This window comes from Anas acuta, chromosome 1, assembly GCF_963932015.1.
Source record: "Anas acuta chromosome 1, bAnaAcu1.1, whole genome shotgun sequence".
Classification (NCBI taxonomy): Eukaryota; Metazoa; Chordata; class Aves; order Anseriformes; family Anatidae; genus Anas; species Anas acuta.
This window is the reverse complement of record NC_088979.1, coordinates 131,604,038-131,617,125: the sequence shown is the minus strand read 5'-3', so window position 1 is coordinate 131,617,125 and position 13,088 is coordinate 131,604,038. Positions and strand designations below refer to the sequence as shown.

The window sequence follows — 13,088 nt, the reverse complement described above, 5'->3', positions numbered from 1 at the left end:
CCTTTTAAAGATGACTCCTCATTTAATTACATTGGTTGGGTGGTTTTAAATTTATTTAACATGTGCCATGTCAAAAATCTATTGTTCCAGTTTCCTACTCAAAATGCTAGGCAGTGGTGCCAAATGATGTGCCTTGCAGATGTCTATTGCCTTAACACTATTTCATTTATTATCCAAAGTTGTAATCTCATAAAAAGACATCAAATTAGTTTGAGAAGATCCATCCTACTTAAACGCACCTTGATTAGCATTTAATTTTATTATCCCTTTTTAATACTTTATTACTCAAGCCTTTACAATCAATCCTATCACTGCTTCTTTCTGGTGATCAAAGTCAGGCTGTCTCACTTTGGCCTTCTTCTTTCCCTTTTTAAAATATTGTCACAATTTCAGCTTTCCCCAGGTTGCTTAGACTTCTCTCATGTCCCAACTTGTCTGAAAATTCATTATTAACAGTTTAAAAATCTCCTCAGGTGGCTTCTCAGATAATCTCAGATACAGTGTTCCTGATTCAAAAAACTTGGTAAATGCTGTTTAACACACGTTTAAGGACGGCTGGGCTGAAAAGTACCTGATCACTGGCAGTGTGTAATGCCCCAGTACCACCCAGCCATTTTGTCTGTACACAACAAAAATATTAATCTAAAAATCCCACCTTTTTAATACAGCTGTCAGTGGCTCTCCCAGTGCCATTAGCTTTTGTATATTTGAGTCATTACCATCGCAAGCCATTGGTAATTCCTGTGTACTTTTGCTTTCTTCACTGCTTTTTAGCACACATTTCTCCCTTCATCAGTTTATTATTTTTTTTCCCAGTCTATTTTTATTTACCTTCAAAACCAGGGTGTTTTTCTGGTTGATTGATTGGTTTTGAAACCAGTTTGTCTCTTTCTGGATTCTTGGATTTCTCTTTAGCAAACTTTCTTAAACAGTTTGCAAATACCATCTATGTTTTCCTGTTTAAGTGTTTTTTCTCCCAACCAATGTGTTGGCTTTGCAATTATCCTTTTTGAAACACGAGGAGTTTATCTGACTTGTTATTTTTCCTTATTTAAAGTTACAGCAGTGGATGTGGTCAAGGTCATGGTTGCCAATACTTTAAGCTGCTTCAGCATTCTCCTGTGAACCAGATCTCCTTGCCCATCAAGAGGAGATGTGATGTAGCAGTTGCTCCTGCTTGAAGTAGCCTTTTTGTCAGAAAATTGTCATCTAGGGATTTTAAAAAATCTGTCAGATCTTTCTCCCACTTATATTGTTTAGAATGAACTGCGTCACAACGATGAGCACAGGGTATTTAAGTAGTGGTCATCCTCCAGCTGAAGTGGGCTGTAACGGTAGCCAGCACATACCACCTGGAGGGATACCACGAGTATTATTTCTTAGGTTCAGTGGATGAACAGATATTCCATTTGACTGACTTCAAAGTTGCCAGTTACCATTTTGTACTGTGAGCCAGCTTTATTCCTGTCTTGCATAGTTGATCTTTCCTGAGGAGATTACAAACAACTTAATCAGCATTCCTGTCACGTGTCATCCTATCAGACTTCATTAATATCAGCTAGTTCAAATGCATGTTTCTAAACAAGTGATTTCTATTCCTCACATTTATTACCTGGGTTTCTAATCTTGATGCATAATAAATTTATGAATTTTTGCACTGTGTAGTCTTTGTATCTGTTATGTGTTGACAACACAAAGACATCGCATGGGCTGAGGATTTAGTGGTCACTTCTTTTCACACATTTCTGTTCATTGAAATATCTCCTTACAACTCCAGACAGCCTGATCTTCCACAGACGAAGAGGCTGGAATTTTAGATCAACACTGCACAATTATTGAACACAACCACTGCTAATAACGCAAGTGTGGGGACAACCAGACAACGATGTTCTTTAAAGGACGCTATCCTTTTTAGCTCAGAAACAGAAATGAAGCCAATAGGGAGCACAAAACATCACAGTGGCTTCTGAGAGCACCATTCAAGTCATTTGCTTCTGTACGTTTTGTTGTTTACCATCTCTGGGCTTTGATCTCTTTTTATTGTTTCTAGTAGATAATACCAGCTTCAAAGTTTGGAGGAACTGTTCTCCATCTGCTGCTGTTGTCCTTTTTTCTTTGTTCCCTTAGCAAGTGTTGATTTCTTGCAAGTTGAAAGGCTCTGCTTTAACAAAGCAGATAAAGGATGCAGGATCACAGGGTGCTTCATGCTTGGTTCTGGCAGGACCCTTCTTGTCCAGTGTGGCCAATTGCACCCTTTGCCCCTCTGGTCTACTTGGCCTGGGGGTTTGGCTGAGATGCTACGCTTTAGATTAAAATCTATACCCTAAAAGTTATGATGTCTTTATTTTAAGGGATAACAAGTACTCACTAGCAGATGAATTGGAAGTAATTAACAAACACTCTACTTCTAGCTCAGAAGAGAGCACAGTATTTTCAAGTTTAGGGCAGCGTTAGTGAGCACTTCCTCATTACAGCTGTAATGCAACAAGTTCAAACAGTGTTGTCTCATGCAACACACTGATGCAACACTAAAGGCAGTTGATGAAGTGTCTTCATCACAGTTTGTTGAGTGTGTTGTCTGTATTTTCATGATTTATTGCTTCCTTGACTTTCTTAGGTGTTGGGAGAAACATTGAATCAATTCAAGCGTTCTCAGAGAAGGGATTGCTAATTGTGTGAGCTCTGTTTACCACTCAAGAGCTCCAGCTTTGACAAGTCTCTTGACCGTATGTTAATACATATGATTAATTATTGTTATGGGCATCCATATAAACAAACAGGATTTGTAACACTTCAGAGCTATTATTTATTTCTGAACAAGCAAAAAACATAATCATGTACTGCTTTGCAAGGATAACAGGTGGGGGAAAAAAGGTGTTGTTGCAAGTGCATGGGGAAAAAAGCACAAAACAAATTTTGTGTTGTCCCTACACAAAATCCCAAGGGCACTGGTTGGAAGGAGGGACAGCAGAGGTGCTGCTCCTCCTGGCACCTGGATGAACATGGACATCATGGTTGGAGCACCTTGGAGCTGCAAGATCAACCAAGCATCTTGGAGCTGCGAGATCATCCAAGTTCCATTTGATCCATTGCACAAACAGATGGGAAACATGAGATACCCATGTTCTTCATCCTGGGCCAAGCTTGGGGAGACCTCCTGGTGTCATCCCCAGCAGAAGGTCTCCCTTGGCCTGTGCTGCTCTGGGCTTGTTGCAGGTTCTGCCTGGCAAAAGACAAGACCAGATGTCCATGTGATAAGACCAACATGTTCTGGTCCTCACAGGACTCACCACACATGCCATAACCCTGTCAGATAGTTGCTAACTTTGAGAGCAAGCCCATGGCATAAAAGGTGATGTTTCAGCTACTGTCACAACACGTCACAGGGGGTCCCTGCCCTGTCCCTCCATGAGCTGCTACCTCTCAGGGCAATGAGATCAGCCTGCCCATTTCACAGAGGAGTTGCCTGCAGCAATGCCGCAAAAAGCCATCATTTTTTCCATAAATGAAGCCTGATGTAAATCCTGACATTTCAAATGCACAAAATGAAGAAATAAAATAGTATTAAAAAATATGCTCAATGTCTCTGCTGTCATTAAAGTAAATATGTATTCCTTCAAGAAATTCAAACATGCATGGCCCTTGGCATGAGGCCTACAGGAGCACGCAGGACCCTCCTCTTCCAGGCCACATCCCTGGGGTAAATCAATCATCCCCCAGCTGATTTCTGCTTCTTTGCATGTATGGATGCACACTGGCCCCTGGGGAGACCAAAAATGTATCTGAGGTGGCGGCACCCATGTCAGGGGGCTGTTTGGGGAGCCCCGCTGTGAGCAGGACACAGGAGTGGGGACAGACGGAATGGCTGTGGGATGCAGAAGAGTCGGTGACAAAAGGAAGGTGATCAGCAGCCACAGAAGGAGCATGGGTGAGGGACCAGCCACAAAACAGCACAAAGCAGGATGAGACATGGTCAGATACTGCACAAATGTCAGTGCCAGGGTTAGGTGTCCTCTCCAGCACAGCCTGAGGAGATGAGGACTGCAGAGGGCACCGCCAAAGCCAGGGCAAGCAGGGGAAAGGCCACAAAGAGATTCTTACATAGACACAAAGGGAGGGATTCCCATGTGGGTACATGATTGGCTGGGCACACTGGGAAGGAGGGCTGATGCTTGTAGAATTATTAGTTGTCACCTCTTGAAGGAAAACCTCAGCTGAAGCCATAGGCAGCTCACCACAGTCCTCCAGTGGGGCTGCAAATATCCATTATTAACATGAAACCCCAAAGAAATGAAGAACAGCAAATGAAGAGGATGTAGCTAGAACTGTATCCCAAAGCTCTGGTACACAGGGACAAGAGGTCCTCTGGAGTCACTGGCTCTCCCTAACTCCCCAGGGACATAGCAGCAAGCAGGGAGGAGCCTTTCTGGGATGGGAAAGTAAAAGGCTTAGCAATGGAGTCTAGATAGAATTTAAATTATTTTAATTTCTAGATGAAGTGTACATATAAGGTACAGATAAGCACTCCTATTTACACTTTTCAAATAAAAAGAGAACAAAGGGACAGTCAATAAAGCTGAATGGCAGCATTCTTACAGGGATAAGCGAAATGCTGTTGTTCTACTGCATTGTGCATAATCACCTGGGGAACTCACTGTTCCAAAATATCTCTAAAATCTCAGATGCAGAGTTTCCAGAAGGGGATGGGAATGTACCTGAAAGAACATTTGCAGTTATGTTTGCTATATGTGAGTTACATTAGCAGTGAGCAATAATAAATGTTTTTAAGAGAGAAATTCTCATACAAACAAGAATAAATGGAGGTGGGCAGAGATCCCCATGGGTAGATTATTCTAAAAATTTCCTTCTAAGGAATGGCTTGTTCCTCTTTCTTCTGAAGCACTTAAGAGACTGGAGAAGACAAACTACCTCTCCCCATCCTCTCTAGCTCCCTGCTGCAGCAGTGCACCAGGACCAACGATGCCTCCTGCCCAGTTTGTGCCCATGCATTGCCCAGCTGAGCTGGGTGGGGATTTTCACCTTCCCTCCTCTCAGCTCCCTTGCTGGCTCCCTGTGGCAACCTCCTTGAAGGCTGAAGTAGTTTTTGGTGTCTCTGGCTTCAGGTGCTACCAAACAGCTTCATCTGATACCCTAAATCCAGCTTCCTAGGCTGGGGTGCATCTGCAGTGGGTGGGAGCTGCACAGAAAAAGGCAGCTGCTCGATGGGTGTTGAGTCCCAGCTTGCTCGTTCCTTGTAGCCAAGGAACGTTTCACATCCTCAGCCATATGTGCCTGAGAGAGATAAAAATAATCTTGCCTTTTTTTTTTTTTTCATTGGCATGCAGTCATAGCTCTCCTAGTCCATTCATCAGAATGAACTGAAATTAATCTTGGTAACAATTCTGCCTAGTAATGGGAAAGCACGTATTACTGATACACATCAGCACACCTTTGGGAGTGACGCTACCAGGATAAATATCAGTGAAGGTCAACCATGGGGAGATGGGGTGAGAAATTACTTGAAAGATCATCCATGAATTTAAATAGAGTTAACAACTGCAAAACTGCACTTGTGGAAACCTTGCATTTCATGGCCTCACTCACCTGAGTTAGACCAGATTGGAGTCAAAAGGCCAGGCCCTTGGCAGTGCTCACACAGCTAAAATAAAAATGTCACCTCATTTAATATCCCCTGTGAGGTTTGTGCTCATACAGGCTCAACCCTGTGCACAAACTGTCTATCCTCCAGATAGAATCCTAGAATCATTAAGGTTGGAAAAGACCTCCAAGATCATCTGGTCCAACCATCCTCCTACTACCAATGTCACCCACTAAACCTTGTCCCTAAGCACCACATCCAACCTTTCCTTGAACACCCCCAGGGATAGTGACTCCACCTCTTCCCTAGGCAACCAGGGAAGTAGTGCCTGACTACTCCTTCTGAGAAGAAATGTCCCCTCATTTCTAACGTAAAACTCCCCTGGCGTAATTTGAAGCCATTCCCTCTAGTCCTATTGCTAGTTACCTGTGAGAAGAGGCTGACCCCCCGCACCCCACACCTTCCTTTCAGGCAGCTGTAGAGAGCAATAAGGTCTCCCCTGAGCCTCCTCTTCTCCAGACTAAACAACCCCAGTTCCCTCAGCCACTCCTCACAGGACTTGTGTTCCAGGCCCTTTACCAGCTTCATAGTCCTTCTCGGGATAAGGACAGCATCCCAGTTCTCAACTATTTCACGGAGTTCTGCTGCAGTACTCACTTGGTAGTTTTTCCCCGCATCACAAAAACATCTGGCATATCCCCTCTGCCAAACTTTTGTAGTTACAGGAAACAGCTGCTGGCTCCCCCTCTCAGCAATCCCCTCCATACAGTTTGCTCTGCAGCTTTTGAGGGAGGTGAGGAAGCCCCAGGCTGGTGAATCGTGCAGGACAAGGACCCATGACTTGTCAGTCACTTCCACAGTAAGCATTGCCATGCCACCTGCGGGACACCACATCCCCTGTGCCAGCTGCCTCTCACTAAACCACAGCCCTTGGTGACGACAGCTTTAATACCCCTACCTCAACACCCCAACTTTAATACCCCACACCTGGAGAAGAGATTCTCCATTACCAGGGCTGAAAGTATGAGGTGGATATAAAGAGGCCTTATGTTGTTTCTTTTAAGACTTTATTTGTCTAACATGCTTGACCAAAAATTACAACAACAATCAAGTTATGCCAAAATGATTAAATAATCTTTAAGCTTTCATACCTCGAGTACTTTAAATGACATTTTGAAGTAACAGCTGCTTTCATATCCTTTTCACATAAAAATACACAGTATTTTGAAGATACCTTAGGCAAAATTATTTTTAAGAGAATAGTTTATGGTCAACAGAAATTTTGTTGAGGCTAATAAAAGGATCTCTTTCCCCCACTTTTAACATTTTAGTGTAAGTGCCATGAGTGAATGTAAACATTTCAGACTTTAACATACAGCCAATTTTGAAACACATATGTTTCAAAACGCTTGCGTTGTGACTAGGTAAGACACTTTTATTCTAACTGCAAGCTATTCTTCATCTTCCCAATGATGCTGGGAGTTCACATTAAACTAAAAATTTCAGTCCTTGCTGATTTAGGAGCTGATCTTGCAATTTCTACACCAATGGATTATACAAAAAGTAGACCCAGCTGAATCATTGTAGACTGTTCTTGTGCTACAAACCATGCTCATCCAAAACAGTTGCAGGATATTGCTGGTTATCAGTTTGTTTTTGTTTCAGGAAAAAGCAGCAAATTAGTCAAAAAGAAAATCCAAGTCACTCAACAGCTCCAAGAAATGACAAATCTGTGTCTTGCTATGTTTTCTGGTGTCAGTGGGTCAGTACCTGGGTTCAAATTTCACAGCTTCCAGCATCAGTCAGAAGAGCAGCCGCATGCGGTAAGCCAGCAAAATGTGGTGTTTCTGCCTATCTTGCTTAGAGTTGAGGCTGCAAGTCTGGGGTTGTAGAACAGGTATTTAAGTTTGTGTATGTATATCATGTACATGCAGCTGCAAAGGTCACATTTATAACCATACATCAGGCAAAAAGTAACCCATACATCTAACCACTGTGTGTGCAGGTATGGGCTATCTACAGACCTGCAAACAACCCGGTATTGATAGTGCAATGATTTGCCTCATGTGTGGAAACAAAATTAATATATAGATGCAGTCAGCACCAAATTCAGAATGTCCATGTTCAGGTTACACCAGTTACATTATCTCCATCAAGGCAAAAAGGTTCCTCTTTGAGCATGGAGATGGTTGTTAGTTCAAGGCAGAAATGTGTTGCAGCACACATTTGAAGCACATATTTTTGTGGGTTTTAGTCAATTCTTGAGCTTCTGCCTAGGACTGGACTGAAATCCCAGCAGATTCAGCACCTCTGTTAACCTGCAGGAAAGCTGCAGGGGCAGGACTAGTGTTAGCCATCCCCAGCAGCTCCCACATCTCCTGCTTCGCATGGGTATGCCAACACTCAACACAACAGATGGATTTCAACTGGGTTAATGGTTTTGTCTCGGGCCTGTCTCAGCAGTGTCTCTGAGTTGGCACATGGGAACGATAAGTTTTGTGAGGTGACTCTTGCTCTGTACCCATTGGCAAGTACTCGTCACTCATTGCATTTATGCTACTACATAGCTGTCTGAAAATGAATGCCCAAACTCCACTTTGGGATGACACCCCCCCCTCTAAGTCCACACAGTTTCCCAAAGGACAAACTGAACACAATGACATTTAATCACAGCTGACATGGGCCAAATTCAAACCAGCAATCTCATCATTGGTTGCATGTCCCAGTAACAGGTTAACAGGTTTTAAACAGTCCCAGTGGGTTTTATTTAGAATATCACTACTGAACATCAGGGTTTTTTTTTGTTTTTGTTTTTGCTTTTGCTTTTGCTTTTTACATACAATCACATATCGCCTTAGCATATGAAAAAAGTTACACTTTTTTTTTTCCCCACAGGTGAGGCCAGGTTACAAATTCCTGAGTTTATACTGCACTTAACACAGTCTCCCTTCTTGAATTTTGAGCTGTTTACAGCATGCCAGCAATATGCACCATTTCCCTTACCATCTGTAATGCCACACGTAGTCAAACTTCATTTTAGTACAGTGAATTAGGTAGGGCCTCTGCTGCATTGGTTTTGAATAGATGCAAAGAATCAAGACCTGGAGGACCTGAAATAAGAGCTTTCCTCCTATGACTGGTCATTCATGTACTATCTTTTGTACATGCCATGTTAACTAAGGGAAAACATCTTTACCATCACATTCGTTATCAAGAGCTCACTGGGAAACTTCTGAAATGAGGAAATCCTAGTCTAAACACTTATGTTTAAACTTCAAACTTTCTTGAGGAAACACTCCCTTGAAAGACATTGTTCTTTTAGTAAGTCCAATATAATGTATGGTATATACAAAAGTCCCTACTTGAAAGAGATATATATGTATATATATGTGGAATGCATTCACTTTGCTGTGTTCACAAATATTTTAATGGCGATATGTCTTTAATCTGTTTCTGGCACCAAAATGCCTGTGTTCATCTTCCATTTCTGTCACTTGAATTTATCTGTGAAGAGATAGCAGGAAAAAAAGAAGGTTTTTGCTTTGTTGAATAGTTCCTTATTGGGATTCTCAGCCAGCAATATAAAGTTGCTAATGTGTTGGGCACAACATTAAATCCTTTATTATAATCATGTGTTCCTTGGAGTAGGTAAGTCAATAACTATAGGTGGATTTAGTGGCTGGTAATTCACAGTGCACACAGATGCATTCACATAGGTAGTAGTTCCATCAGCCATGACACCATAACCTATGAAGAAAGAAAAGCTCTGGTTACTATTATTATTCACTCTTTATTAATTGCTTTTTATTATTTACCTTTACCATTACCTTTATCGTATAACAACGAGTGTCACATATATTCCTTGGAATACATTTAAAATTCTTCTTAATGCAAAATGTGAAGGTCTCCAGGATGAATACCATCTTTTTCCCACAGTAAAATATTCTGCTATCTTTTAAATCATATAAAATCAAAATTGACCTTCACTGGTTAGTGGCTACAATCTCTGGCAGCCTGCTCCCCAGACCTCCTTAGAAACACTAATATTCTTCTTTGCAAAACTTTTTTCTTAAACCCTTCTCATTTTTGGAAGAGATGTGAAGAGAGAGCTTAGAAAATTTCAACACTAAAAAAATGTCTGTATGTCATTTAGATTTGCAGTCATCAATGCACCAGTGTTTGAGCTATTTTCTTTTTTCCACCTTTTTTCTCTGTGCTATGTTGTACATCTTTTAAGAAACCAATGAAGAAAAAAGATGACATGACTAAGGGGAGGATGTGTGCATGTGCACCAGGTTGGGATTTGAAGGAACCACTTCCCATGTGTTTGAACTTGCTAACTAATTTCAGCCAGACTTGACGGAAAGACTCTAAAATGCCTGCCCAGGCAGAGAAAAAAGACTTTAGTCATGCATTCTCTGATGGACAAGGTGCATTCACATCCTAAGATACTGTAACTTTTACATGGGAGAAAACACCTCCTGAATGTCTTACTAGTGGGGGAAGTCATTAACTATATCTCATGTGTGGGTAGGCACCCAAGCCAAACAATTCCAGAGCTAAATCTGCAGGAAATCAAACTTCCAGTTCTAAGTTTTGTAGAAATACAGTGAAATGATGTTTGAAAAAGTGAAGAAAAAGCCCTTTAACTGCCATGGTGTTATGAAAAATTAGACACACTCTCCACTGTCAAAATCTTTTCATGAATGACTAGGAAAAAAACATGAGCTTGATTACACTAAAACAAAAAGCTTAATGTTGGTCACTCAAATTGAAATAAATGCAAGTATTATGCTGAATATGAAGAAATGCAGTCACAATCTGAAATACACACATGATTTTGGAGAAATCACCTGGTGGAAAGCTTTTGTACTACAATTCAGTCTTATCATTAATGTAGTTAACAGAGAAACATATTCATTGCTATGCTGAGTTAAAGCTATTCATATCCTAGGTACCTAGGATCCCAGGTTTTCCAAGTGTAATTTCATGTCTTACAGAAGCATTGTTACTTGCAGAATTTATGAACAAGAAACCAGCAGCCAAATAGCTTTATTTTTCATTCCTTAAAATACCCTGAATAATGCAGGGTCTCTTGGACTCCCCATAGAAAAAACACACTATAGTTAGGAAGTAGGGAGGGAAGAGAACTCTGTCAGGTTCCTGTCACATACATTTCTTTAAATCATGTGCTGTTTGCCACAGAACAATTGTTCTATGTAAAACACAAACTGCACCGAGGACAGCCTGCTTTGCTGCTGGGACTGTCTCCTCAGCTACATGTTTGCAGAGAACAAAATCAGCTTGCTAATGCATTCTTTTTGCTGAAAGATTCATCATGCTACAGTTTTCACTCTTCCCATACTGCCAAGCACTGGCTGAAATTGGCACAGCAGTATTTTAGCTGGAATCCCTGCCATGCTGCTTGTCACCACCAAGGTTGAAAGGCCATGTGTAGAGGTATTTTTTGGCAGATGCAGAAGTGCAGAGGGAGAATAGGGAAGAAACATCTCATCTAAGCATCTCATCCTCATGGATGTTCAGTAAATGACTGCTGCACATGCAGCTATACTCAGTCAGGGGAGGAACTCATCTGTTCAAATCATGCATTCTCTCTCTACAAAGAACAGCTTTGTTTGCACAGCCTGTCTGCAATGGGAATTCTCCTCTGCAGAGATTTAGCATCCCACCGCAGAATAGGCTATGCAGCTCCCCATTTTTTTTCTCTAAATTATGATAGTTTACAAGAAGAGTACCTTGTTTCTGTGTTCTGATACCTTTGGTGCCAACTGTATTAATTCACTTGATTTACCATTCCGTGGAGGTGCCATTCTTTTCCCTTGGGAGCCAAAGCTGGGCTTGGTCTTAGCAGATGTGATTTTGTTTACCTGCCTGAAGCTTCATGGCTCACTAACTGTTTGCTTACATCCCCTGCAACTCACTTGGCCTACAATTTCTAAAAGGACAATGAGTTTGAACTGTATTCACCAGCTCTCTTGTACAAATTCTCAAAGTCTGTTGTAACACAAAAATGTTAGGAAAAAGTACTGCCTATGCGCTGTTTGTTTACTCCGTGCTTTTAACACCACTTTGGACATTACCTACACATTAATAAGTCACCACAGATGAGATACACAACGAGAATGGACTTCATCCCTACCCTTTGAAATAAAGATATGAATGTCTTCACTGATTTTACAGCAGCACACTTCTAACCAATGTCACCCTTAACTTAGCAGTGTGAAAACACCAAGCAGCAAGTCAGAGTGGGATTTTTTTAGGAAGGGTGATGGTTCTTCATAGAAACAGAAGTATATGAGTGCCAGCTACTCCATTTTTTCCATTTGTTCATTTCTACACTGCTGAGAACCCACAGATATCCTACATCAAAGTCTGGAGCAGTCCCAGAAGCAGAAAGCTGGCAGTTGTAGAGCACCTCTTCCTGCCAGTAAGTTAACATTGCCAAGAACTAAGCGGCTGATAATACATGCTTACATGCTGATGGGTACATTTCTGCAGAGCCCAGTGTTTTCTCTTGGTGGGGGCATGCTTGAAGTCTTGCTGCCATGGAATGCATATGGGAGAGACATCTCTGTGTGACAGTGTCTACCTTTCCCTTTGCCTGGAGATGAACTCCTACAGTCCCTGACTTCAGTAGATCACATTTGTCACCATTTACTGAATTATGTGAAGGGGACTCATTTTTTCCAATTAAAACTCAAACAGTCAAGAGTACTGCCTTGTTTTGTCTGGCTACAAAATGTTTCCCCTGACAAAGCAAATAAATACATGGATAAGCATCTTGCACTTCTACACATGTTGGAAGTGACTTCCCTCTTGATTTTACATAAGCATTGACAAGGAGAGACAACCTTTATTGTCCGATCTTAAAAATTAAGCCCCAGAAGCACCCCCCAAATCACTCTCACCCATTAGGAAAAAGAAAGAAACACAAAACAAACAAACAAACACACAAAAAGAGAAACTGAGACACAAAGAGCTTACAAGAATTATCCTAAATCAAAGAGATTCAGCAGGGGAAAATACAATCCATCAATTCTAATATTTAGTCCCTTTCTGCAACTACTGGACTCGTGTTATTTTAAAATTTACAGTAATCCTCACTGTGATGGAAGCATCACCCTACTTTATAGATGTAGAAACTAAAAGAGAAGCTGAAATACAAATATTGAAAGGCAAGTATCAGCCAATTTCATCTGTATATATGCAGCTAAATAAGTATCCGAATTCCAGAAGTGCTTCAGTTCAAACATTCAATTTTAAAAATACTGGTTAAAGCAGACAGCTTCTGTGGTTGTGGTTTTTAAGTATATATACAGAAAGAAATGTTTTCTAACCTTCATGGATGTGTCCAAAAACATGAAGCCTTGGCTGTACCCGTCTCTGGACTGTGTTCAGCAGCTCAACACATCCTACCCGTTGCATTTTCTTAGGTACCCAGTCTAGGAAACCTTTGGAAAAGAAAGGA

General features: G+C 41.3%; 1 protein-coding gene across 6 annotated transcripts in view; it reads right to left on the bottom strand.

Annotated features, from left to right (window-relative positions):
• Positions 1–2,632: 2,632 nt before the first annotated feature.
• The window catches only part of MPPED1 (metallophosphoesterase domain containing 1), a 71,868-nt gene continuing 61,412 nt past the window's right edge, over positions 2,633–13,088 (bottom strand). For all 6 annotated transcript variants that reach the window (XM_068656861.1, XM_068656843.1, XM_068656887.1 and 3 more), the window contains 3 exons: positions 12,958–13,071; positions 6,257–9,346; positions 2,633–3,223 (listed from right to left, as the gene is read on the bottom strand). In XM_068656861.1, coding sequence (XP_068512962.1) covers positions 9,228–9,346; positions 12,958–13,071 — 233 coding nt within the window. In that variant the 3' untranslated portion in view covers positions 2,633–3,223; positions 6,257–9,227. The remainder of the gene's footprint in view (positions 3,224–6,256; positions 9,347–12,957; positions 13,072–13,088) is intronic.